This window comes from Ochotona curzoniae, unplaced genomic scaffold (assembly GCF_017591425.1).
Source record: "Ochotona curzoniae isolate NIBS_2020 unplaced genomic scaffold, NIBS_Ocur_1.0 contig_46, whole genome shotgun sequence".
Classification (NCBI taxonomy): Eukaryota; Metazoa; Chordata; class Mammalia; order Lagomorpha; family Ochotonidae; genus Ochotona; species Ochotona curzoniae.
In genome coordinates this window covers 4,601,019-4,628,359 of record NW_024466340.1, presented here as the reverse complement: position 1 = coordinate 4,628,359, position 27,341 = coordinate 4,601,019, and the positions used below count along the sequence as shown (strand labels likewise).

At 45.4% G+C, this 27,341-nt stretch overlaps 1 protein-coding gene across 11 annotated transcripts; it reads left to right on the top strand.

Annotated features, from left to right (window-relative positions):
• MAPKAPK5 (MAPK activated protein kinase 5) lies at nt 1–26,267 on the top strand. 11 transcript variants are annotated; one of them, XM_040986977.1, is made up of 14 exons: nt 1–812; nt 7,628–7,701; nt 8,138–8,213; nt 8,911–9,008; nt 11,046–11,154; nt 12,551–12,640; nt 13,177–13,272; nt 14,747–14,827; nt 17,041–17,228; nt 18,994–19,114; nt 22,957–23,087; nt 23,317–23,432; nt 24,464–24,568; nt 26,074–26,267. In XM_040986977.1, the coding sequence occupies exons 1-14, from the start codon at nt 777–779 to the stop codon at nt 26,166–26,168; spliced, it is 1,416 nt and encodes a 471-aa protein (XP_040842911.1). In that variant the 5' UTR covers nt 1–776; the 3' UTR covers nt 26,169–26,267. The 11 variants fall into 11 exon arrangements, with proteins under 11 accessions (XP_040842911.1, XP_040842909.1, XP_040842912.1 ...); XM_040986975.1 differs by having other exon boundaries at nt 224–812; nt 23,317–23,438; XM_040986978.1 differs by lacking the exon at nt 14,747–14,827 and having other exon boundaries at nt 329–812; nt 23,317–23,438.
• The last annotated feature ends 1,074 nt before the right edge of the window (nt 26,268–27,341 follow it).

The following is a 27,341-nucleotide window of genomic DNA, read 5'->3' as shown; positions in this document are numbered from 1 at the left end:
ATGAGCGCCGCGCCAGCGCAGCGGAAGGCCCGGGGACCTGTCCTGCGTGTGGCGCGCCGAGGAGATGCCCAGGCGGACGCCTGCAAATCCGCTGCGCCGCGCGAGGTGGCGGTGGTGGTGGCTCGGAAACCCCTGCGGACCGCACCGACGGACGAGTGGGGCCGTGGGGTCGCGGAGGTGGGCGGCGGGAGGGACGGCCTTGGGCTCGGATCCGTCACCCGGCGGGCGGGCGGGCGGCCGGCAGGGCTGCCCGGCGCGGGTGTCCCGGCGATGTGTGGCGCTGAAGCGGCGGCGGGAGGAGCGGCGGCGGCGGCGGCGGCGGCGGCGGCGGGCTCGGCTTCGGTTTCGGCTTCGCGGCGGTGCCGGCGGCGGCGGCGGCGCAGGCTCCTCCTCAGGAGCTGGCGAGCCTGGGCTTGAGCGGCGGCCCAGCGAGGCCCTTGCCCAGCGCCCCGCTTCGGGGCCCTCCCCGCCTCGCCCTGCCCCGGGAGCCTGCCTCCCCGGCCGGGGATGAAGCCGGGAGACGGCCGCGCGGGGCCCAGCACAAAGCCTCGTCCCCAGGGGCCGCCGCGGTCGCCGCCGGCCTAGAGCCTCCCGCGGAAGCCGAGCCGGCGCCGGGGCCCCCATTCCCGCCGGTCCCCAGGGGTGGCTGCTGCCCGTTGCTGCGGGGCCCAGGGGCCGGGACTCCGAGCCCTTGGCTCCCGCCGCCGCCGCCGCCGCCGGGGGACCGTGCAGCCGCGCAGCCTCGGCCGCTGTTGACTGTGGGGGCCCCGCGGAGCATGTCGGAGCAGAGCGACATGGAGAAAGCCATTAAGGTAAGGGGGAGCGACGCCTCCTCCTTCCCTGCTTTGTCCCGTGGCTTTCCCTGGGCTGCGGGAGGGGATTTCGGATGAGAGTTCCAAGGGTTCAGGCCTCCCCGGATTCCCTACAGGGTGTGGGGTGTGTTTGTGTTGGACTTTGCAGCTTCCTGGGTCCAGGTGTGTGCGTGTGTGTGTGTGTGTGTGCGTGTTGTCTGACTCCAGCGTCCGGGGTGCAGCTGAGTGGTGTGGCGGTACTTGCTCTGTGTGGGTATTAGGGGGTCCCACTGCTCTGTGTTCACCCCCAGCTTCTGCTTGTGGGTTTTCTCTGCCCCTCCCGTTTGTTTACGGTCAGCCTCCCGCAGGCTGGCTCCTGACAAAGCCTGCCCTTTGTTCTCGCCTTTCCGTGGGCTCTCCTCCCCTCCTCTTCTTCCTTTTCCCTCCTGGGAGGTACTGAGTTTATTGAGGAAGGATCAACACTCCCCCGCGCTTTACTGCTCTGTTAACTGCCAGAAAAGCAAATATATGTGTTCTAAAATGACCTAAATAAAATGACAAGTTGCCTAAAACCTATCTTTTTACTCTCTTTTTAAACAGTCAGTTTTTGCACACTCAGTCTTGACAGCCGTAGCTGTCTTATTAAAGTGAACACCGAAGGCTCACGCTGGCTCTTGTGTACTTATTTTACGTTGCCAAAGGCAGTCCAGGACGTGTCAGGATTTCTTTTTCCTCTAGTAAGAAGCACCCGTTTGCAGACTGGAGTCTTTGCTCCTTGAAGATGCAGTCACTAAACCAACTTAGACTTCGAGCAGTTAAGGGGATGCTGCATAGAGTTTGCAGTTACTTCAAATAAACTATTAGAGTAGAAATCAATAAATATATATTAGGCAAGATCAGATTTGAAAATAAAGTTCCTAAAATAAATACTTTATTTCTTTTTGTTTGAGTTTTATTGGTACACATTCATAATGTGCTGCCTTAATTTTTAATTGAATTAAGAAAATTTATGTGAATGGAATAGATAATGAGACAGATGTTCTTCCATTCATTGGTACATTTCTCAGTGCCTCGAATGGCAGCGGTTGGGCCCGGATCCTGGAACTCAGTCCGGGTTTCCCACGTTGGTAGAGACCCGACTTCTTGGGCCTCTCAGGGTGTACATTGGCAAGAATCTGGACTTGGAAATAGAGCCAGGCCATGAACCCAGACACTGGTATATGATGCAGGCCTTCCAAGCAGTGCCCTTAACTGCTGGGCTGGGTGCCTGCCCTGCTGCCCAAAATGACATGATTCGCTTTTAAGTCAAAGCATTTGTAGCAGATTTTGAAAACCAGTAAGTGCCTGCTTTGTGTCAGATGCTTTCCTGGTCATAAGGAGTACACGCTATACTCTAAAAAACGTCGCTGCTTTCACATAGTTTGGGGTTCCCGATGGAGGGCTAGGTAATGAACGTTGTCAGCCGGTTGTAGTTCAGTGTAGCAAAGACGAGTAGTACTGCTTCACTGGGGTCGTCAGGAAGGGCCTCCCAGAGGAGGTCACACTCGTGTATACATGAGAAGGCCATGCAGGCAGGAGGCCAGCACTATTTCAGGACCAGGTGTGACAGGCCTGGGAACAACACGTGGTCTGAATTGCAGTAGGGGAAGCAATGGGAGGCAGAGCATGGAGGGCTCTGATGAGAACCTCACAGGTCACACAGAGGATTCGCTTTGCTCCAGCAGGCAGGGTCAGTGGGAGGAGTAATATGGGAGCCAGCACTGGGCGCACGGGGTTGAGATGCCACCTGCTGTGTGGCATCCCACAAGCGCTGGCATCCCTTGTGGGCATTGGTTTGAGCGCAGCATGCTCCACTGCTGATCCAGCTCCTTGCTCATGGTCCTGGGAAAGCAGCAGAGGACGACTGGGCCCCGTATCCATGTGGGAGGCTGGAAAAGGTCCTGGCCCCTGGCTTGACCTGGCCTAATCCTGGGCGTAAATGGTCATTTGGGGGGTGAACCAGTGGATGGGAGATCTCCCTCTTCCTGCTTCTCTGTGACTGCCTGTCAAGTAAGTTGAGTCTGTTTTTTTTTTTAAAGAGGGACACACTTATGGATAATTATACAAATAGGAACGCAATGTTACATAGTGGTTTTTAACCACCCAGGGAGACATGAATTGAAATACCAGCCTCTGTGCTTATTACCTTGTGTCCTTGAGTAAGTTATTTCCTTTCTGCCTCCTAGTTCCTTGTCCACCGAAAGGGGACTTCTAAAGGCACTCCTTGGAGCAGCCATCTGGACTTCCTGGAGTGCCTGGTTTCTGTACCTGGCTCCCTTCTGACTCCAGCCTGCTGGGAGACGGTGACATCTCAAGTCATGTGGGAGAACTGGATGGAATTTAAAGCTCCCAGCTTGGGCCTGGTCCAGTGCAAGGAGTGAGCCAGCAGATAGGAGTTTATTCTTTCTCTTAAATTTCAGGTTAATTAATTAAAGGATGAAAAGCACTCCTCAACAACACTCCATGGTTAACTTATTTAGTGGGGCCTAGTGCCATAGCCCAGTGGCTAAAGTCTTCGTCTTGAATGTGCCAGGATCCCATATGGATGCTGCTTCTAACCCCTGCAGCCCTGCTTCCCATCCAGCTCCCTGCTTGTGGCCTGGGAAAGCAGTCAAGGATGGCCCGAGGCCTTGGGACCCTGCACTTGTGTGGCTGACCAGGAAGAAGCTCCAGGCTCCTGGTTTCAGATCGGCGCAGCTCCAGCTGTTGTGGCCACTTGAGGAGTAAATTGATGGACAGAAGATTTCCCTCTCTTGTCTTTCCTCCTATATATATATTGATATATATATATATATCTGACATTACAATAAAAGTAAATCTTGAAAAAAATTTCTAAGTGGGCCCACCATAAAAGCATAGTGGTTAGATCCTCTCATGGCATGCGCCAGGGTCCCATATGGGCACCAATTCTAATCCTCACAGCCCCACTTCCCATCCAGCTCCCTGCTTGTGGCCTGGGAAACCCAAAGGCTTGGGACCCTGCACCTGCGTGGGAGACCCGGAAGAACCCCCTGGCTCTGGGTTGGCACAGTTCCAGCCATTATGGCCACTTGGGGAGTGAAGCAGTGGATGGAAGATCTTTTTCACTTTGGATCTCTTTCTTTCTGTATATCTGCTTTTCTAGTTAAAAAAATATATTAAAAAAAGGAAAGAAATATTAAAAAAGGAAAGAAATTCTAATTAAATGAAATCCCACAGTATATTCTTGGCTTCTATTATTTGGCATAAAGCTTGAGTTTTATCCATGCTTTAGTAATTAATTCTGTTTCATTTTTTAATAGATTTTTCTTTTGGAGATTTATTCATTTTTATTTGAAAGGTAGATTTACAGAGAGAAGGAGAGGTTGAAAGATCTTTCATCGCTGGTCCACTTCCCAAATAGCCATAATGGCTATAGCTGGGTAGAACAGGAGCCAGGAGCCTCCTGTGGGTCTCCACATGGGTACGGGGTCCCAAGGACCTGAGCCATCGTCTGCTGCCTTCCCAGTCCATAGACAGGGAGCTGGATCGTTGTTGCAGGTGGAAGACCAAGATGCTAAGCCACCGTGCCAGCTCCTAGATAGCCTTCTTTTATTGCTTACCAGTCCCTAGTGGATAGACTTTTATTTTATTTCTAGTTGTTAGCTATTTTGAATAAAATAATAAGTCTGAGTTTTTCTGGGAATACATGTTTTAATTTCTTCTGGGTAAATATCCAGAGGTGGAATTATTGAGACAGAAGAGAAGTTTTTAAGAAGGTATTAAGACTTCCATAATGACTATACTATTATATATTCTCACTGGTAGTGTTCATGGGACTTAGATTTTTGGCTACAAATATTCAGTGCTGTGGGTCTTTTTAAGTTATTCTGATAGGTATTTAGTGATATTAGGTCTAATGTCCATTTTGAATTAAGTTTTACATTTGATATGATGAGAAAGTATAATTTTTTAAAATACAGATGACCAATTTTTTAGGACCATTTTTTGAAAAGATTCTGTGCCCATTGAATTATCATGGCATCTTTGTTGAAAATCATTTGATCCTTATATTTGAGTCTATTTCTGTATTCCCTTTTGTATTCCATTGGTCAGTATGACTTCCTGCCAGGAGCACACAGATTTGATTACTAAAACTTCATTGTAAGATTTCGTGTCCTATGACGTGAGAGCTAACTTTGTATCAGACGTATGTTGGCTCTTTGAGTTCTTCTGGTTCCAAATTTTAGAATCGCCTTGTAATCTCTTCAATAAAGTCTTCTAGGATTTCCAGAAAAATGACCTCGATGCTGATGACCAGTGTGGGTACAGTTTCCATCTTAACAATATTGTCTTTTTAAAAAAAATTTTATTTTATTCGAAAGATATATTATACAAGAGAAAGAAGAGACAGAACAGAGATCTAGCTCTCTGCTTCACTCTCCAAATGGCTGCGGTGGCCAGCACTGAGCTGATGAGCAGCCAGGAGCCAGAGGTTCTGTCTCTTCTGAGGGGGTACGGGCCCAAGGACTTGGCTGCTTTAGTCTGCTTTTCCAGCCATCAGCAGGGAGCTGGATCGGAGGACTCAGGTGGACACTATGTGGAGTGCTGGCTTTGCAGGCAGTAGATTAACTTGTTGACACAACCCCCCGCCACTCACCATCATAGTGTTTTGTTTTTGTATGTCTAGAACTGGACATTTAAAGACTATATTGTGGCAACTATATTATTCTTTATTTTGTAGCTTGTTATGTTTTAATAAATTACCTAGAATTAAACTGGAGTCTAGTATAGGACCCGGCGGTGTGGCCTAGTGGCTAAACTTCTAGCCTTGAATGAGCCAGGATCCCATAGGGGTGCTGGTTCTAATCCCGGCTGCTCCACTTCCCATCCAGCTCCCTGCTTGTGGCCTGGGAGGGCAGTTGAGGACAACCTATCAGCGCAACTCCAGTCATCACGGTCACTTGGGGAGTGAATCATCGGGTGGAAGATCTTCCTCTCTGTCTCTCCTCCTCTCTATATATCTGACTTTGCAATAAAAAATAAAATAAATGTTTAAGAAACAAACAGAAAACTGGAGTCTATCTCCATTTGGCTAAAAAAAGAAGGCCCTTTTCAGATGTGAATCTATCAACTGGAGTTTTTAGCCTCCAGAACTGTAAGAGAAGTCTGTTCTCGGGGTTGGCGTGGGCCACAGTACTCTGGCTGGGGATCGTGCCAAGTGTCAGGGTCCCAGCACCCCCTGCACGCGTGACTGCACACACTTGCTGGTGTGCAGCGAGTCAGCAGTCAGGCACCTTGGGAGAGATCTGCACTGAGCTGTGACGCCTGGCTCTGCCTGGAGCCACCTCTGTCTGTTGCTGTCTTTTGCGACGTGAACCAGCGGATGGAAGCTCTCTCTTCTGTCTCTGTATTTCACAAAAAGAAAAAACCCAAACAAACAAAAGTAGAAGAAAAACCTCTGTTCTGTATCATCTACTCGATCTCGGGTATGCTGTTACAGCCTAAGACAACTGGTTACGTGTGTGGGTTGGAGCTGGGTGTAGCAGGGCTCCTCTCTGCATTATACTTGTTCTGATCTGTGTGCGGGAGTCTGGCTAATTACCCTGGATGGCAGAAATGGAACTGATGTTGGGGGGAAGAGACTAAAGAGAGGTGCTAGTCCTGACAGTGCCTGTAACCCGTTGTTTGGTTTTGCTAATCCCCTCACCCTGACGGGCAGTTTTCCCGAAGAGAGTTTGCAGTGTTGCTGTTCCTGTTAGTCATGTGTGTTTCAGTCTGCCTACAGTGTTTCTAGTGATAAACTGGGGGCAGGCAGTGGCATGCTGGTTAGACACCACCTGGGACAGCTGCATTACTGTATCACGGTGCCCTGCCACCCGAATGGGGTTGAATTCCTAGCTCCTGGCTTTGGCCTGACTCACCCCTTACCTGGCCTTTGGGAAGTAACCCAGCAGATGGAAGATAATCTCCAGTTTTCTGTTTGTTTTTGTTTTTTAAGATTTATTCATTTTTACTGAAAGGCAGATTTACAGACAGAAAAGATCTTCCATTTGCTGGTTCATTTCCCAAATGGCTACAACAGCTGGAGCCGAACCAGTCCAAAGCCAGGAGCCAGAAGCTCTTCCGGGTATCCCACACAAGTGCAGGGTCCCAAGGCTTTGGGCTGTCCTCTGCTGATTTCCCAGGCCACAAGCAGGGAGCTGGATGGGAAGTGGAGCAGCTAGAATATGAACTGGTGCCCACATGGGATCCTGGCATGTGCAAGATGAGAATTTAGCCACCAGGCTATCGTACCAGACCCTAGAAGTTACAGCATTTAAAACCTTTTTTTTTTTTTTTTTAGTTTTTTAGTTTTTTGTCTTTTTTACTTTAAAGGCAGAGTTACAGAGAGACAGACTTTCCACCCGCTGGTCATTCCCCAGGTGGCTGTCTGGGCTCCATCTAGGTCTCCCACATGGATGCAGGGACCCAAGAACTTAGGCCATCTTCGGCTGCTTTCCCAGCTGCATTTCCAGGGGTCTGCATTGGAAGCAGGGCAGCCAGGACTCTAGCCTGCGCTCCAGCAGCTGTCCTCACTCTCAGAAAACCATTAACTAACTGTTCAACTGAAACTGGAGGATGAGCCAAAGTGTTTTTTTTGTTCTAAAATCTTTGGTTTCTTGTGGGAAGGCACTGACTGAAGCATGTGCACCAGGTGTCTAGTTACAAAGTCCTGGCGCGTGCACAGCTCGGCTTCTAGGAGATGACAGGACCGCAGTTGCCCCACTCCTGCCTGATTGTTCAGCTTTCTAATTGGGAGATCATTCTTTGCCATCTTTGCTTGTTCATTTTAATAGGAAACCTCCATTTTAGAAGAATACAATATCAACTGGACTCAGAAGCTGGGAGCCGGGATTAGTGGTCCAGTCAGGTAAGAAGTCCAATGTGAGACTTAGAGAAAGATTGTTGTGCAAAGGGCGAGTGAATTAGCCGCTCGAGGTGTGTCCAGTTTGAGGTACAAGTTCAGTTTAAGCAGTTGAAGGCTTTTGTTGTATTTGGAAATACAGGTAAGTGACCGTGGAGCGTGGTCCGTCACAGGGAAGCATGCGCACGAGGCGGGCGCGGCGGGGCCACCACACTTCACTGATCCACGGCAGTGAGTTGATGCCGTGTGGCTCACTCTCGCCGCTTGAAAGAGAGAGAAAAATGCGTCCCTCTCTCCTCGCCTGTTCTTCATGCAGACAAGTTCTATTTTGATGCTGCTGGACATACTCTTGATTATAAGTAAAGTTCTCAAAGAGCAAATGTGTAAATTCTTACTGTAACAAAATTGATCTCTGACTGATTTCTTGCTTTTCCAAATCTAGAGTCTGTGTAAAGAAAGCTACCCAAGAACGGTTTGCACTGAAAATTCTTCTTGATCGTCCAAAAGCTAGAAATGAGGTATGGTCCTTTATTGCCTTGATTTACCGACATACCTGCAGTGCCCGGGAACTGTGCTTCTTAGATGTAACACTATTTTCCTACAGGGAATACAGAGATGGGTGAAGAATTGTATGTCCATTCTTCGCTCTCTCCCCTGTTCCTGTTGTCAGGTGAAGGAGCTCCTGGGTCTGTCAGTACTGCCGGTCCTTAGCGGACTCACCTCTTACCCTTTTTGTTTGTTTGTTTAATTGGTGTGATTCTAATAGCCTGACTCTCGCATTCACTTTAGTTGAAGGATGATGGGTCGAGTGCACTGTCAGAAGCAGGCGGTGCTGGAGGACTCGGAGGATGTGCTTTAGTTTTTAAAATATATGTGATTTTCAGATGACGTAGACACACTGATGACAGGCTAACAACATATGCAACGAAGGACACATTCTTTGCTTAGAGGGACACAGGGATACTTTCTGAAATAAGTTGAGTTATTTGCCACGTTTCTCATTTGCTAATAGAACAGTGGAAAATATAAATCTGTTTTAAAAATCTTATTCATGGGAAGAACATGTGATAATACTGTGTTTTTTACATAATTCCGGACGATACGAGTTTTACGGTGGTAGGTTTGTCGCCTTGTGTCCGGTGTGGCCTTTTGTTTGTGGGAAGCTTGGCGCTGGCGTTCTCTGTGTACAGCAGCATTCCTTGTGTTCTCCCCAAGGTGCGCCTGCACATGATGTGTGCCACACACCCCAACATAGTCCAGGTCATCGAAGTGTTTGCTAACAGTGTGCAGTTTCCCCATGAGTCCAGCCCCAGGTAAGAGCATGCTCATCCTCTCGCGCCCTGCGGAGCCCAAGGTGCAGCAAGATCTTGTCTTTCACACTCTCTCCCTTTTCCTCCTCTTCTACTCTCCTTCCCTCCACTCATCCTTTTCTTTTTCCCCTGTGTTTTAGAAATATCAAACATGTATAAAAGCAGACAGAATTATGGGATGAGTCCCCAGCCTTATCTGCTAGCACCTCATGGCCAGTTTTGTCTCCTCTGTACCCCTACCCACTCTTGCAACCCCCCTGATTATTTTCATTACTTTTTAAAAAGTTTTTTAAAGAAATGTTTGTTTTTATCGGAATGGCAGATTTATAGAGAAGGAGAGGCAGAGAGAAAGATCTTTCATCCACTGATTCACTCCCCAAGTGGCCTCAATGGCCAGAGCTGAGCTGATCTGAAGCCAGAAGCCAAGAGGTTCTTCCAGGTCTCCCACATGGGTGCAGGGTCCCAAGGCTTTGGGCCGTCCTCGACTGCTTTCCCAGGCCACAAGCAGGGAGCTGGATGGGAAGTGGGGCTACTGGGATTAGAACTGGCACCCATAAGGGACCCTGGCACATGCAAGGAGAGGACTTTAGCTGCTAGGCTACTGCACCAGGCCCACAAAATTTTCTTTTTTTATTTTTAAGATTTATTATTATTATTATCTTGGAAAAGCAGATATACAGAGAAGACGGAGATATAAAGAGAAGATCTTCTATCTGCTGGTTCACTCCCTAAGCTGGCATAACACCCAGAGCTTAGCCAATCTGAAGCCAGGATCCAGGAGCTTTTTCCAGGTCTCCCACACAGGTGCAGGGTCCCAAGGCTTTGCGCCATCCTCTGCTGCTTTCCTAGGTCACAAGCAGGAGCTAGATGGGAAATGGAGCAGCTGGGACATGAACTGGCACCCATATGGGATCCCAGCACATGCAAGGCGAGGATTTAGCCACTAGGCTGTTGTGCTGGGTACCCCTGCCCCCTCCCCCCTACTTTCTCCTTTTAACAGGAAGCATTGGTATTGGCATTTAGTCTGTTGATTAAGATGCTGTTTTAAATGTCTGCGTCCCACGCTAGAATGCCTAGGTTCAAAACCCTGCTCGGGCTCCTGACTCCAGCTGCTTCCTAATGCAGACTCTAGGAAGCAGTCGGTGATGGCTCCAGTAACTGCATTCTTGCCTCCAGTGTGGGAGATCAGGATTTAGTCTGGCTCATTCTTGGTCACTGTGAGTGTTTGGGGAGCGAATAAGCACTCTTTCTCTGTGAATTTTTCTCCTCTCCTTTACTTCTTAAGGTAAAAAACAAGAAATCCTTTGCTGTGGAACTGAAGCAGGTTCTGTTTCCAGTCACTGCAGGAGGCCCAGGCGTTATTCTAGGCAAAGCCTTAGAAACTCATGGAGCAGAATGCCCCTGCTTAGTCTGGCTTTCCCTTTAGAGGAAACAATCTATGTTATTTTTATAGCTGCCAAACATTTGGCAAGCTCATTGGGTGGCATTCCAATCCTCTTCTAGGGAACTGAAAATCAAATATTCCCTGGCTGTGTTTTGGGGTGGTGGATGTAAATCATCAGAGCCGTGTGATGGACACTGAGCGGCGTCCGTCCAGCAGTGTGAGCTTCCGGAGGGGGAGAGCTGCTGGGTGCAGTGTGGAGGCCAGGCATCTCCAGCAGAGCCTGTGTGGAGCTCAGCTCCTGATGGGAGGGGAGAAGGAACAATAGTAAAAGCCAGTAGGAAATTGCATGACTGTTTTCACAATTGTGCTCTGTTGGTGAAAGCATTTGGATGGAAGCTAGAAGCATTTCTATCAAAGGTAGTAATCAAAATTTAGCATATGTGTTTTTTTTTTGTTTTGTTTTTAAGAAAATCAGAGTTTTGCTCTTAGTAGCTGCGTTACCCTGGATTTAGGAAGGTGTTACACACCTTATACCCAAGCTAGATGTATTTAGATCAGTCTCTTGATTTTTCAGGGTTTTTGTTTTGTTTTGTTTTGTTTTGGTTGGTTGGTTGTATTTTTTTTTTAATTTAACAAAATCAAATGCTTTCAAACAGGGCTCGACTCTTAATTGTAATGGAGATGATGGAAGGGGGAGAGCTATTTCACAGAATCAGCCAGCACCGGCACTTTACTGAGAAGCAAGCCAGCCAAGTAACAAAGCAGGCAAGTTAACCCCGGGTACTGATCAAACTGCCAACAACGTTGGTTACCAAGTGCAATTTCTTTGGGGGGAATAAAAGAAAGCTGGAAGAAAAGCTCTATTTGACTTCTCATTGCCTGCTTTGTTATGTCATCAGAAAAGATGTCTTGGCAGAGGAATGTGATTCTGTTTATGTTATGGCAGGGCTGCCTGGCATATCTGGTTATCTTCTGTTTCCTGAGGCCTACTGTGACATTTAATTAAACCCTGGAAGACAGCTGATCTAACTCCTTTGTAGGCCATGGCTATCTTTACACCTGTGGCTTCCACTGTTTCGAGACTTTGAGATTGAACACTGCTTAATTCTACTTGAAAGAGAGTCTAAAAATGTGTTGTAATGCAGTTGGACACAAGCTGCTTCATGTATGAGGCACCTTTCTTTTATTTTGATTCTAATAGTACTCTAAGATCTTTACAATTCTGGGTTATTCCTAATTATATTTTATTTTGACATCATAACTTTATTGTCAAATGACTTTACAGTTCAAACTATACTAGAAATGCAACTGGGTAACAGCTTGCTGTGAAGGTGAAAAGCGAAACCCTCTGTTTTTATCTAAACACGAAGCAAACAGGGCAAAGAAAAGCAGAAAGCACAGACCAAACGGTTCTTAATAAAAAAGTTCTCGGACATTTTCTGTGAGGTTAGAACGTTTCTGGATGCTTCCTTTCTGGTCGGGACAGACTGATGTTTTGATTGCTGAGAAAGTTCCATCCTGAGAGTTGACTGACGGTAGAATCCATTTTATTTAATGTTGAAAACAACAGCTTTGCCTTTGTGAGATGCAAGGACTCAAGGGTGAGTCTGATCACCTGCACAACCAAACCCTTCAGCCACTCACACAGGGACTGCTTTCCAAAACCTGGGTGATGTTGCCAGCGGGCGCTGGGAGAGTCCAGGCAGCTGGTTTCTCGCAGGCAGGGTTTCTGTTGAGCTCCCTGGAAGAGTGCAGTTCTGGGCTGAGGGGAGATCCAGGCCCCGCGGGAGACTGCCCAGTGACGCCCCCTCTGCTCGCTGCCTGTCACACTGCACATGCATGCACAGCTTCCCATCTCGCATGGCCGCCAACCATCAGCACAGCACCACAAGCAGGGTTTTGTCTTGTGGGTTTTTTCCTTTTTTTTTTTTTTTTGTCTAATTAAATATAGGATGCTTAAACTAAGAGTAATTCAGTCCTGTTTTTTGGTACCTCAAACCTTACTTAATTTCTGTGTGAAAATAGAAACTAACCAGAGCCTTAACTCTGATGTTAAAGAAGCCTGTTTTTGTTTTTCTTTATGACTTCCCGAGTTGTGTACCCCCGGGACATTCAAGACAGGTCTTTCTAAAAGGTGTTGCTCCACTGTGTCCTTTTCCAGATAGCTCTAGCACTACAGCACTGTCACTCGTTAAACATCGCACACAGAGACCTCAAGCCTGAAAATCTTCTTTTCAAGGACAATTCTTTGGTAAGAATACTTCTTTCCTGAATTTCAGTGCTGCCACTCTGATAAGGTGATATGAATTTGTGGGACTTAGTATTTTGGGTGTTATTTGGAGGGTCCCCGGAAAGGGGCACGAGTCTATGTGCTGTGGTGTCCTGCTTTGAAGCATCATGGCTTCATGGCTCTGAGCCTTGCTTCCCTTCCTTCTGGCCCTCCGCACATTATCCCACTCGGTGAGTTGCTGTCTTTTCTGCAAGGCTATGGCTGACAGAGGTGACAGTAGAGTGAGGGGGCAGTAGGCCAAGACATTGGTTTTGGTGCCGTCTTCACACATTACAAAGCAAGGCTAACTGTGAGTGGGTAGAAATTCCTTACTTTTATTTTCCTAAGAATAGTTCTTTAGTCTTAATAATTGTCTTCTGGCCTGGCGAGATGTTATTCACTGGCACATTTCTCAGCCAGAAACTTCTCAGAGCTGAAGGTAATTTGTCTTATAACTGGATTTTCTTTGAACGTTTACTGAGAATTTTAGAGCAGTGACTGCCAATTGTTTATTTCAGGATGCCCCAGTGAAGCTGTGTGACTTTGGATTTGCTAAAATTGACCAAGGTGACTTGATGACACCCCAGTTCACTCCTTATTATGTAGCACCTCAGGTAAGTGTGTGCTGCTTCAACCCTAGACATATCATCCAGCTGCTCTCTGTGCCACGGCAGATGTGGGCCTGCAGAACAGACGAGAGCGGACATTTCAGTGGAAGAAACCACAGTGCTTCCTTTGATATAGATGTTTTAGTCTTTTCATTGAGGTATGATTTAGAGTCTCCAGTGACTATACATGACTGGTCATTTTCCTATCTGCCATGTACTGTGAAGTGCACATGGGGGTCCCTTAATGTATCTGCAATAACAGCTTCCTGTATGAACACTGGTTCAAGTCCTGGCTGCTCCATTTCTTTTCTTTTTTTTTTTAAAGATTTATTTTTATTATTTTTTCATTGGAAAGGCGGATATACAGAGAGGAGAGACAGAGAGGAAGATCTTCCGTCCGATGATTCACTCCCCAAGTGAGCGCAACGGGCCGTCCTGGACTGCTTTCCCAGGCCACAGGCAGGGAGCTGGAAGGGAAGCGGGGCTGCCGGGATTAGAACCGGCGCCCATATGGGATCCCGGGCATGCAAGGCAAGGACCTTTAACCACTTGCGCCACCGCGCCGGGCCCGGCTGCTCCATTTCTAATCCAGTTCTCGGTTAACATTCCTGGGAAGGCAATGGAAAATAGCCCAACTGCTTGGGCCCCAGTCAGTCATGGAAGACCTGAAAGAGCTCTTGGCTTTTGGTTTTGGCCTGATTTAGCCACGGCTATTGCAGCCATTTAGGGAATGAAGTAATGAATTGTAGATGAGAAGCTCTTTCTGCCTCTCCCAATCACTGTGTAACGCTACCATTCAAATAAGTAAATAAAAGTGTAAATAAATCTTTGAATTGGGATATCTGGTCCACAGGAACAACCACAGGTCAGTGTGCATGCTAAAGGAGCTCTGCTGAAGCTCACGGCTGCTGTCATCGGTAGTGGTAGTTGCGAGCGGAAGGCAGTGTTCGGGTCCAGCTGACCACAAGTAACAGGGTCAGCTTTGCCAATGTGTCCCCCAGCCCTGGGAGCTCTGCTGCACAGCAGGACACAGTACTGCCAGGATGACAGTCCCACCCATGCCAGTGGCTACCTACCTTCATGCTCAGTGCGTTGTGGCTGATACAGTCTTCAGGGGTGGCAAAGATCTTGAGCCTGATCCAGTAGCCAGTGCCTGTCTGCTTCTGCTAGGCATAGAGGATGTCTTCAGGAAAAAAGGGAATCATCTCAGACTCCCTAATGTGCAAAAAGAGATCCATCTCCTCCAGGTGCATGCTCTGTACGTCCTTCGGCTGCAGCTGGCCATGCGTGGGACTGACTGACAAGATTACCGTTTGCAAGAAGAAAAGGAGTTTGGAAGTGCTGTGCTTCTGTGCGGATTGCCCCAGTTGCTGATGTCAGCTGTCTGTCCTCTTCTGCCTTCCTGAGTCTGTCCCATGTTGCAGGCCCTTTGCTGGTGAATTTGCAGTTAAACTGTCCCCTTCATTTTGACTCCCGACAGGTACTGGAGGCACAGAGGCGGCATCAGAAGGAGAAGTCTGGGATCATTCCTACCTCGCCGACACCCTACACTTACAACAAGGTAGAGGGACAGATACTTCTTTTTGCCTCTTGAATATAGTTCCCAATCCCTATTTATCCTGTTTGTGGCCCTCTGTGGTAAGGTGGCAGGCCACTTCCATCCTTAACTTCCTGTCCAAAAGACACACAGAAAAGTGTTTAGGATTCAAGTTTTTATCTGATGAAGTATGAAATAATGTTCTTACTCATTCAACTTTTGCAGCAGGAACCAAAGGCCCATGGTCACCCATTGGGTTGCTTATTTATTTCTTTTTTAAGATTTATTTATTTTTACTGGGAAGGCGGATATGCAGAGAGGAGGAGAGACAGAAAGGAAGATCTTCAACCGATGGCTCACTCCCCAAGTGGCCGCAACGGCTGGAGCTGAGCCAATCTGAAGCCAGGAGCTAGGAGGTCTTCCAGGTCTTCCAGGTCTTCCACGCGGGTGCAGGGTACCAAGGCTTTGGGTCATCCTCGACTGCTTTCCCAGGCCACAAAAATGGAGCTGAATGGGAAGTGGGGCTGCCGGGATTAGAATCAGCGCCCATATGGGTTCCTGGCATGTGCAAGGCGAGGACTTTAACCACTATGCTACTGTGCCGGGCCCTGGGTTGGTTATTTTTGAAAAGATGTGGCTAGCTTTTTTTTGTTTGTTTGTTTTTTGTTTTTGCTGGGTTTTTTTGTTTTGTTTTGTTTTGAGGTGGGTACCATTTCTGTGATTACAAAACTAGAGAAAACTCATGCATGTTACCATTCTTTCCTAACCCATAAAATACTCAACCTAGAACAATGTCCAGCACAACTAGCAAGTGGTCCTAAATGTTAACTTGTTACAGTCACGATGCTTAATCTGTAGCCCATGTATCATGCATCTTTATTCTGAAATTGAAGAGGGTTAGGGCCTCTTGAAACAGATCCTGGAATCACACATTAAGTCAGAAGATAAAATTTGATGCTGCTTTAAGACTCGAGACTGGGTTTAAATGACGGAGCTAGAACATAGGATAGTAAAGCAGTGGGATTCCTGGGCCTGGCATGGTAGCCCAATTGGCTGATCTTCTCCCCGCAAGCGCTAACATCCCATTTGGATGCCAGTTTGTATCTCAGCTGTTCCACTTCCCATCCAACTCCCTGCTTGTGGCCTGGGAAAGCAGCAGAGGATGGCCCAAGTTCTTGTGATGCTTTCCTCAGGTACATTAGCAAGGAGTTGGATGGGAAATGGAGCAGCTGGGACATGAACTCAAACCCAGATCAGATGCTGGCACTGTGGGTAGTCGGTTTTATCCACTACATTGTAATGAACGAAGTCATTTTAGTCATGTTCAAGATTCCTTTTCACCTCTATGATTTTATAGCATGGGTCATGTTATCCACAAGTATCTATTAGAATGATGCCAAAACGGGTGACAGTGCCTGAGACATTTTGCTTTCCACACTCCTCTCCAAGCAGCATATAGCTATGGAATGAGTGGGGTGTGTGGCCCACGGGAGGCTTACTGGGGTACTCTGCTCAAGTAGGCTCCTTTTTTGTTTTGTAATTCAAGAACTGAATTAAAAGCCTCTGTAGGGCAACTAGAACAACATTTAACTAAAATCGGAGAGTTCTTTATTAATAACTATATAATAATTACAGGTCATGCAAGTCTCCTCAGTACGTGCAAGTCACGGGATTTGGTAGTTTGCCTTCTTTCATACTCTCACCCCCCACCCCAGTGGTGTCAGTGCTTGTAAATGTGCTGAGTCATTTGTTGCAAAAGGAATTGTTTTCTGCCTCTGTTTTTCCCTTCAGTGCCTTCCTTGACCTGGACTATTCAGGGACTTTACTAAACATGCTATGTTGTAGAGTCAGTCTATGTGTGTCTTAGCTGCTTTATTTCTGCACCCTCAATCCGAGCACAGGCTGACTGATTACATTTTATACCTAATTGGTTGATGTCAGTGCCTTCTTTGACTAAGAGGCAAAGTGTGTTTGACCTAAGCAATGAGAATGAAAATGAGTATCTTATCCCAGAATGACCTGGGCGAAGACAAGCATATATGCAGTGTTTGTGATATGTAAAAAATATGGACAGAAAGGTTGGTTCCCCTGAGATGTGTGAAATGCTTTCCCAGTTTCTGTTAGGTGATTGTGGGAGACACAAACCAGTGCATGTCCAGGGTATTCCTGAGTTTGGGATGGGGCCTCACTTTGGGCTCTGCCTTTGCTAAAGAAATCGTTTTCTTCTTTGCTTTCAGAGCTGTGACTTGTGGTCCCTGGGGGTGATTATCTATGTGATGCTGTGTGGATACCCGCCTTTTTACTCCAAACACCACAGCCGGACCATCCCAAAGGACATGCGGAGAAAGATCATGACAGGCAGTTTTGAGTTTCCAGAGGAGGAGTGGAGCCAGATCTCAGAGATGGCCAAAGATGTTGTGAGGAAGTGAGTCTCTGAGCTTCCGGAAGGTGGGGGGAGGCCAGGAAGACCTTGAAGTGGTGGATTATAAGGGGATGTTGGATAAACTAAGAGGTTTCTTCAGTAGACTCCTTCATATTTAATATCACAGGAATCTTGTCCCTGTAACCTGATATGAGAGTTCCCAGTGTCCACACCTCTGTGAAAGGGAGCTTTTTGATTTGCCACTTCATCTGTAAGCTTTGTCCCTAGGGCTGTGAGCCCAGGCCCCTCTAGCCAGTCATTGTGGCAGTCATTCAGGACACTAGATGGTAACCCTCTTGGTGCACCCTCCTTCCTGTATAAGTCTTCCAGGATGGACATGATGTTGGGTCTGAGATGAGGATGACATGGTTGACTTCTCATTCCTTGGAAATTGTCAATCTGTGGTTTTGTCAGGCCTGGCTCTCTCGCTCTAGCCTTCCCATTGCCAGTTGTTTGCTCTGACATATATTAGACTAAGGCAATTTGGTTAAGCATTGGAGTAATGAGTAAATACAGGACAGCTGATTTAGAGTCTTTCGGTAAAGAAAGCCAGGTAAGAAGCCAGACCTAAATTTCAGGTATATTTAATTTTTATGCTCTGTCATGTGGGAAGCTCAGCTGCCTGTGGGTTGGGTATTGTTCTGATAGTCTCACTGCTTGGTCTTCACTGAGTGGTTTCTCCATTTGCACTAACATCAAGGGAAGCATTAAAGGGGCATTACTTGGGAAGCATCACCATTTCTGTATGTAGACTACTTCTGTTCAAAAGTGAGCTGGTCCTATTGGTCTATGTACTAGACGGAGGGATTGTGTTCTAGAATATAGAAAAGGACAAATGTTTAGGAGGGTGGGAGCAATGTTTCAATCATCAGGTATCTTCACACACTATCTCCATGCTATATTAAAAGCTATTGAACTGAAATTTCAACAGCTTGTTAGTGGTTCTTTGCCATTTTTTTTTTTCCTGTTCCAAGACCAACAATCATTATCTTTTCAGCTTTGGGAGCTTCTTTAGCAAATTTGGAACCTTTTATTCAGAATGATCCAGAAGAATGTTGCAGAGAATCTTAGAAGAGCAGTTAGGCATGTTGTCCTGACTGGTGACATTGCACATGAGGGAGGTAGAGGTGCTGCAGGATGCTGAGGTGAGCTAGGGAACTGCATGAGCATGAACGAGCAGGAGCTAAAGAAGCATGACCAGAAAGCAAGAGGCGCAGAAGGATTCTCAGGCTCAGGAAGAAATGTTGTTCCCCTCTGAGGAATTCTAGATCTCTATTCTTTGACTGTCTCTGGAATAAAGAATTCATTATCTTACACTAAAAGTTGTTGCATTATGGGTGACAACCTGCTTTTCAAAACCACTTGACCCTACAACTAATTTTGCAGCCAATGTCAATCAAGAGAGTTCTGAGTTCCTTTTAGAAGTAGAGCCCATCATCCTAGAAGCCTTACTGTGGAGATTTGAATTGTTAGAAACTCTGGGCGATATGTAGGTAGGACTACTTGGCTGAACTTTCGACTCAGATTAGAATACCACGGGATTAAACCTTTCCCTCAGTGTTTTACTCATTTTGTCCAGTCTGGAAAGGACCACCTCAGGACACTGTACCACACAACTCCACCCCTGCCCTGCAGATGGAAAGCATACTCCTGCAGGAGTTGGCTGAAAATCAGAATAAGCCAGAGCTCTTTAGTACCAGATACATGAACTTCCTGTAGCCCTTTGTGAGCAGCTGTGCATGGCAGGACTTTGGCTTTCTCTCCACAGGCTCCTAAAGGTCAAGCCAGAGGAAAGACTCACCATCGAGGGAGTCCTGGACCACCCTTGGCTCAACTCCACAGAAGCCCTGGACAATGTGCTACCTTCTGCTCAACTGATGATGGATAAGGTTTTAAATAATGCATATTTTGTTTGAAAAGGTTGAGAAGGAATACTGAATGCTAATTGCTAATTCAGTAAAGGGGTAAAAGGCTAAACAATGGACCACAATCAGGCTTTCCCAGAGGAACATCTCTGGTTTCCTGAAAATTAGAATTCAAAGTAAAAAATGCTGCATGAAAGACCGGATCAAGGCCCAGTAAATATATGCAAAGGTAACACTCAAAAGAATCTCCTCCTCATTTGTGTTCCATATTTGCATATACTGTCCCCCACCACCAAAGGACTTACATAAGCCTAATTGGGTACATAAGAACTGGTAAAGTATAAACAAAGGAAGCATTTTAGATGCTTAAAGTTCATGTTCTATTTTCTGTGAATGTGCTCACGTTGGCAGCACATATACCAATACTGGAGTGATGCAGAGAAGATTTTTCTGTGACTGCTACGGGAATTTGGAGAAAGATAGCATCTTTGAAGTGATGTCATTTTTCCAAACAGAAGGAAAATGCTTTATATTCATTAATTCTGCTGTAGCAGCTTTGGAGTGCTTTCAAAAAAGTTTAGGCATGAACTATTCTTGAGGAATTCGTGTAGATGGCATCATGTGCCCAAGAATGATAGAGAGCATGAATGAAACGTTAGGAAGTCATAGTGCACTGGTGGCCAAGACAGCCTGGCCTTCCTAACAGACATTGGTGAGACAGGCACGCTGGGATTAGGCCTTACAAACTGACTGACAGTTTTAGTGGGATAAAACTGAGAGGCCATGGTAGATTAAAATTTTTTGTAAGATATTCTTTTGTAACTTTTATTTTTTAACAGCATAAAATTTTATGTATTTATGGGGTATGATATGTATACACTGTGTAATGTCTAGTCAGGACAAACATATATTTAACATTTAGCATTTTTTTGTGTTGAAAACGTCATGATCTTTTTTTTTTTCTTTCTTAAATTTGTTTATTTCAAAAGCTGAGTTACAGAGAGGGAGAGAGACTGAAAAATCTTGTACCTGCTGGTTCATTCCCCAAACGGCCACAGTGCTGGGGCTGGGCCAAGTTGAAACCAGGAAAGTAAAATTCCAATTGTTTCTCCAAAGGGGCTCAATCACTTGGGCCATCTGATGTTGCCTTCCCAGGCCACATTAGTAGGGTGCTGAACTGGAAGCAGTGCATTTGGGGCTTGAACCTGCACTCATAAGGGATGCTGGTGTCACAGGCAGCAGGTTAACCCCTTGCGCTACAATGCAGGTCCCCTCTGACACATTTTTGAAAAGAGCTTCCCCATTGAGAAAATATTTAGGTAGGGCTGGCCAGCCAGATTGGCAGATTTGCCAACCTAGGATCTCTACAATGATCTGGAAGCTAAGGGATATCTCTGGAGGTAGAGAAGCAGAGCGGAATGAACAGCCTCACTCAGTATCTTGGAAGGAAAGTAATTTGGGATGCCTGATCAGTAGGGCACAGGAGAGAGCGCTGCAAAGAACTGTATTCTCTGCCACTGCTTTGATTTATGTGTGATTGTCTTCCTGGTTTAAATGTGCTTAGTACTCTAGAGATGGCATGGTTGTCCCCAAATCCAAGGAGATTACAAGGGAACTGTCCTGATTGTTAACGTAAACGGAAGTGTGGTATTCCTCAAAATCTTGAAAATGAGATAGCATTGCCTTCTGGTCACTCAGAAATCATAGTGAAACCAAGTTTGGCTATCTAAAATTTTATTGAGGAGGATTTGGGACTCCCGGCCTAGAAGACAAGATTGCACTGGACAGTGGATTCTTATTTCTAGAGAAATCATGGGGTTAAGATGGGTTGGTCACAAGACAATTTCAGAGATGTAGAAGAATGTTCTCAGATATAAATGTTGAATACCCATCCATGCCTACCTGCAAACCTGAGCTCCTAACATTGAACTATTCCATCTTTTTGACTGAACCATTTTCAATGAGGAGACATATGTTAGCATACAGAAAAGGTATTGCCAGGATTGGCCATTGAGTATTCAGTGAGTTCAAATCTTTTCCATCTGATTCCATGTTCAGTAAGTACCTTTTTTAAAAGGGTCATATATTATATGTTGTAATTCAGACTATGCAAAGATATTAAAATAAAAAGCAAGAGTAGGCATTTTGCCTAGTAATCTAGTCAATAGGGAGCCTCTCAACGTTGAGGTGCCTGGGGTTGATTCTGGTCTCCAGCTTTTGTCCAGCTTCCTGCTAACACAGGTCCTTGGGAGGTATTGGTGAGGGCTCCAGATGGGTTCCTGCCACCCACAGGGGACACTGGGACTGAGTCCCCAGCTCCTCACTTCTTTCACTTGGACCACTGCAGGTATTGGGGAAGCATACCAGCTGATCTCTCTTCTTTTCATATGGATTTTTTAAAAAAGAAAAAGTTAGTATAAAATGCTGTGTCTTTTTTTAAGATTTATTTATTTTTATTGAAAATGTGGATATACAGAAAGGAGGAAAGACAGAGAGGAAGATCTTCCATCCACTGGTTCACTCCCCAAGTGGCCTCAATGGCTGGAGCTGAGCCAATCCAAAGCCAGGAGCCAGGAGCTTGTTCCAGCTCTCCCACGCGGGTGCAGGGTCCCAAGGCTTTGGGCCATCCTTTATTGCCTTCCCAGGATACAAGCAGGGAGCTGGATGGGAAGCGGGGTTGCCGGGACATGAACTGGCGCCCATATGGGATCCTGACACATGCAAGGCAAGGACTTTAGCCACTAGGCTACCACGCTAGGTCCTAAAATGCTATTTTAAAATTTTTTTTCTCTCTTTGCATCGTTTCCTTTCTTCCCTCCTTCCATCCCTTCTTTTTCTCTCTCCCTTCCTTCTTTTCACAGAGAAACAGAGATAGATAAAGACCCTCCACCCACTGGTTCACTCCCCAGATGCCCATAACAGTCAGAGCTGGGCCAGGCCCAAATGTGTAACTGAAAGTCCACCCAGATCTCTGTGTGGGAAACAGGACCTGAGTATTCAATCATCATCTGATTGCCATCGTAGAATGTTCCTTAGCAGGCAGCTAGATTGGAAGCAGAGCTGGGAATCAAACCAGGCATTCTGATATGGGATGTGCCAAACCACTATGCTAAAGTACTGAGCCTGAAAAATGTAAATAATTAACAATGATAATGAAGTGAAAAAACAAAAGTTCCAGTTTATTCCCCTAGCACACTCTTTCTCTGCAGACATAGCTTGCTGTATCCTTCTGATTGTTTTTTTCATACAATTTATCCAGTTCTCTTAAAAAAAAAAAGAAAAAGGCAGGGGACAGATCCTATCATTCTTGAAAAGCATTCTCTGATCCTTGGCTTTCTACATTGGTCTGTGTGTGAGTTCCAGTCTGCATGATGGCTTTTTCTCTTTGTAACTCCCTTAACTAGCTTCATGGTCAGGCTCAGTTTACAAAGTTCTGCTCCTCAGGCTTGCCCACACTCACATAGGGAAACTAGCAGGGCTCCGTGTGCTGTGAGCGCAGGAGCACCTTGGGCAGCTGCGCCTCGGCTCTTGCACTGTGTGTGTGTGTGCTTCCTTGGCACTCGCTCTTGCACTCTGTGTGTGTGCTTCCTTGGCACTCGCTCTTGCTGTGGCTGTGAGTGTAAGCCTCGGATTAGTACTTGTCCTTGTGTTCCTCCTTGCCCCTCCTGGGAAGGAAGGCTAGCTACAGTGTCCCCTATGGCTGGCCTGGCATTCTCTGGGCCCTGCTGAGCTGTAGGAAATTTTGTATACCTTCAGCCTAAGAGTGAAATTATCCTAGTACTTTGGTTTTTCCTTCTCACTTCTTAGACTGGCCTTTTAGGTACTCAGCAACGAAGTGGAAAACTAACAACACTGTTTGCTTCCAGGCGGTGGTCGCGGGAATCCAGCAGGCTCATGCAGAGCAACTGGTCAACATGAGAATCCAGGACCTCAAAGTCAGCCTCAAACCCCTGCACTCAGTGAACAACCCCATTCTTAGGAAGAGGAAGTTACTTGGGTAATTAAATTTATTCTTTTCATTTTTTTCTTCATGACCGGCATGGTTGAGTGTTGGGTTCTGAAAGCTCAGCCAGGGGGATACCCTCTCTCTGCCTCTTAAGAAGATGGAGAGAATAAGCTTTTTAAAACAACTGTCACAGTCATGTATCTGAACAGTCTCTTGTATCTGTCCAGAGTTGGCTTCTGTGGTCTCACTTTGTTATTACTTCTTGCCTAAACTCTGAAAGCACCAAGCCAAAGGACGGTGTTTATATCCACGACCATGAGAATGGCGCTGAAGATTCAAATGTTGCCTTGGAAAAGCTCCGAGATGTGATTGCTCAGTGTATTCTCCCACAGGCTGGTAAAGGTCACGCCATTTACTAATGCTCTAAGTGTGTGCGTTTGTGTGTATGTGTGTATGCGTGTGCTTGTGTACATACACATAAAAGGAGTAGTTTAATTTGGGTTTGTTTCATCTTTGCCTTAAAAAAGAAATGTGCACTATAAAAATTAGTCTGTGCCCACTAAAAAAAGAGTGTACAGTGGCAATTCAGAAATGTGATAACTTCTATGTTCTTGGTTTTCTGTGATATCTCTAGTTTAGGCTTAATTTCCAGTCATGGCCTTGCACATAATTTTGTGTTTTCTTATTTTAACAGTTAAGGCCAGGGTAAGGGACGGAGAATGGAAAATATGGACAGGGCCAACATCAGGTTGTAGATGATTAAATATTGTTCCCAGAGCTTTTAGAGTATGAGACTGTCATTAGCTTGTGAATGTAAGAGGACACCTCCCTTTCTCAGAATTGGTCCATGTGGCTGCTGAGGTCATGGTTGGTGACTCACGTGGATCCTTTTGGGTGATAACTTCAAGTGCTTTGTCTCACTACTTTAAGGGCATGATGGGCTTTTCTCTACAGAGGAATGAGATACTTCATGGACTAGGCCAGAAAATATTAGATTGTGTTATCTTTCTAGATTCCTCGTGGTTTAAGAGAATTCACATAATGTACCTTTGAGGGTCTTCGAAAGTAAGAAGCAAGTTTAGGAGAAAAAGGCTAGCCTAACTAGTCGTGTTTGCCCTCCTTCTTTTGTCTTAGGTTGGCCAAATAGTTTGCTCAGCTGTAATGTCTGTTATTATTTTCCATTCTCCAATACTAAGACTCTGCGTCTGTCAGAGGATTTATGTCAGGATACTCGAGTAGTAGTGTTCAAAGACCAGAAGTGGTCTGCACATAATGTAGGAAGTAGCAGTGAGGTCAGTGTCTGGTGAAGTTTTGGACATTTCATCACCCTTGCTCAACCAGTTGGACATCATGTCCTTCTGTCTCTGACACTAAAATCCCATGATGCTGCAGGGCAAATGCAACTTCCTCTTCATCCTTACCAATAGGAGAGAATGAAGATGAGAAGCTGAATGAAGTCATGCAGGAGGCTTGGAAGTATAACCGTGAATGCAAACTCCTAAGAGACAGTCTGCAGAGCTTCAGCTGGAATGGTAGGATCCTTCATCACTGTTCCTCAGAGGCGATCTTTCTGGGGGACTGGGCTGGGGCTGTTTGCGTGTGAAGTAAGGCTGAAGAGCGACTGGAGTGTCATGGGGCAGAGTTAAGCTCAACATTAATTGACAGTCACAGGCATCCAGACATCAGGTCTTTTCCAAATAAATACCACTTCACACAAAAAAAGAAAGAAACAAAGCACAAAAGACAGAAGGCCAGATCTCAGAACTGCCCCTTGAGATGCCTTCATTAGCGCATTAAGGAAGAGTCCGTGGAGTCCAACCTACTCATCTGCCTTTCTCAGAGAAGAGCATTTCACTGAGGAGTAGACATTTTACAAATAGGCTGCGAGTTGAATTTCCCTTCCCAGGCAAACAATGTAGAGATGAATTTTATTTATTTTTTTTTTAAGCTAGCATTTCTTGAACTGATTTGTATGTTGTCATTCAGCTTAGTAGCCTAGATAGAAGAAGCTCCAGGATGCTCAGGGAAGGGGACAGACTCTGACTTCATTATCTGCCTATTTCTTGGACATTCTGTAAGAAATACAAAGTACCAGCTTGCACTGCCTTCCCTCACTTAGAAACAATTAGTAGGAAGTTTGCACTTTGTAATTGGCACACCCTTGGGCTCTTCACTTCCCTCTCTTGTTCACTAGTACTCACAGTCCTGATTCCCAGCAAAATAGATTCTTTCACCTGGTTTTGCATTCTATGTGAATGGGATTAGATGAGTCTGTTGTTCCATGCTGAGCTTTTTATCAACACTGTATGTGTGAGATCCATCCAAGTTGTTTGGCATAGCAGCAGGTTTTCATCTCCTTGTATGGAGATGAACACATATATCCGTTCTGTTGTTGAATGGCCATTGACTTCTTTCTGGGTTTTGATAATGAAGGGCTGCTATGAATACTCTTGTATATGTCTTTCAATGAGAAATTTGATTAATTCATTTCTCTTACATATCCAGGAAAAGAAATGCTAGTTCATACAGTTTATGTTTGCCTTTTGTAGGTACTACCACCAGTTACCCAAAGTGATTCTACAAGTTTTTGAACTCTATCTAGCAGTGTTTGATAGCTCCAGTTTCTGTATATCCATGTGAGCTCTCACTGATGAGTTTTACACTTTAGTCACTCTGACGTATAAAGTAGTATTACAGAGTGTTTGTGTTTGTGTTACCCAACCATTTAGACTTCCTTGAAATGCCAATTTAAATCTTTTGTATTCTAGATGAAACTCTTTTGTCAGGTAGATAATATATTACAAAGATCTCACCTTGTGGTGTGATTTTGTATTATTGTAGTAAACTTTGGAATTTTATTGTTAGGTTAATGGAATTATTCAACTGCTAACTAAAAAATGGGGGCTTGGGGATGTTTAAACTATCTTTGATCAAGGTAGGCATGGTTACCCCATTGGTGAGGGTGAATCTGACACTGGTAAGGTGTCCCTCTCAGGACCCAGTTTGAGAACTAACTTTGTTCTTTCTTGGGTTTCAGGTCGTGGATTCACAGATAAAGTTGATCGACTGAAATTGGCAGAAATTGTGAAGCAAGTGATAGAAGAGCAGACTACTTCCCCTGAATCCCAATAATGACAGCTTCAAACTTTGTTTTTTAACATTTTGAAAAATTATTCTTTAATGTATAATGTAATTTTTAATGTAAATTAATAAATCCTTATTTCATTTCCACATTGCTTAAAGTTGCTGTATAGATTTAGGTAAAATATTTACTAATAGTATAGATATTATTTGTTTTAAAGAGAAGCTCCATACCTAGAAATATATAAAATACTTTAGGACTGCTTAGTAAGTATATATTTGTAACATGATAGATGGTACTGTCAAACAAGATTTGTTTTATATGTAATAAACTATGCACAAAAGCCAGAGGTAGACACAGGACCAACCATACTGAACTTATTGCCTAGTAAACAGTTCAATCAAATACTGTGGAATCTGGTTTCAGTTGTCCTGTGTATTTGCTGAACTCTTAATAGTTTAGCTCTAGTTAGTACCACAAAGATGCAAACTTGGGGGCCTTAGGCTCTCATGGGACAGGAGGAGGAACATTTCTCTTGTTCCTAAACTTTAGAGAACAACAGTAGTGTATCTTTTGTGTTGTGTTTGTTCAAAGGGTACCGTGGTATTTCTCTACTCTAATGGAATTCTAATGGGAGTTTATTCTTCACATGATTCTCTGCCTCCCAGGGTCCTCTTTTGTCTTTATTTGTCACCAACTAAATTGTTTCTAACTTCCTTTCCCGATTCTTCTGGACTCCTTTTGGGAATGGTTTTCCCAAGAAAGTTATAAATGAAATCACATTTTGGATTAGCATACAAGATGATACAATTTTTCTCTCTCTTTTAATATTTATTTTTATTGGAAAGTCAGATTTATAGAGAAGGAGACACAGAGAGAAAGATCTTCCATCTGCTTTTCACTCCCAAAGTGGCCACTACAGCTGGAGTTGAGCCAATTTGAAGCCAGGAGCTTCTTCTGTGTCTCCCATGCAAGTTCAGGGTCCCAATGCCTTGGGCCATCCTCGACTACTTTCCCAGTCCAAAAGCAGGGAGCTGAATGGGAAGTGGAGTGGCCAGGACTAGAACAAGCGCCCATATGAGATGTCAGCACTTGGAGGTAGAGGATTGGTCTGGTTCAACCATCGCACCCACCAACCCCAACACTTTATTCTTGCTCCTTTTTTTTTTGAAATTTATCTTTATTGCAAAGTCAGATATACAGAGAGGAGGAGAGACAGAAGG

Excerpts from the sequence above, each read along its gene's own strand:
- MAPKAPK5 (XM_040986975.1), top strand. The coding sequence starts at position 777 with ATGTCGGAGCAGAGCGACATGGAGAAAGCCATTAAG. Across the intron at positions 17,229-18,993 it reads GCCAAAGATGTTGTGAGGAA|GCTCCTAAAGGTCAAGCCAG; the intron begins GTGAGTCTCTGA and ends TTCTCTCCACAG. Across the intron at positions 23,088-23,316 it reads AGGAAGAGGAAGTTACTTGG|CACCAAGCCAAAGGACGGTG; the intron begins GTAATTAAATTT and ends AAACTCTGAAAG.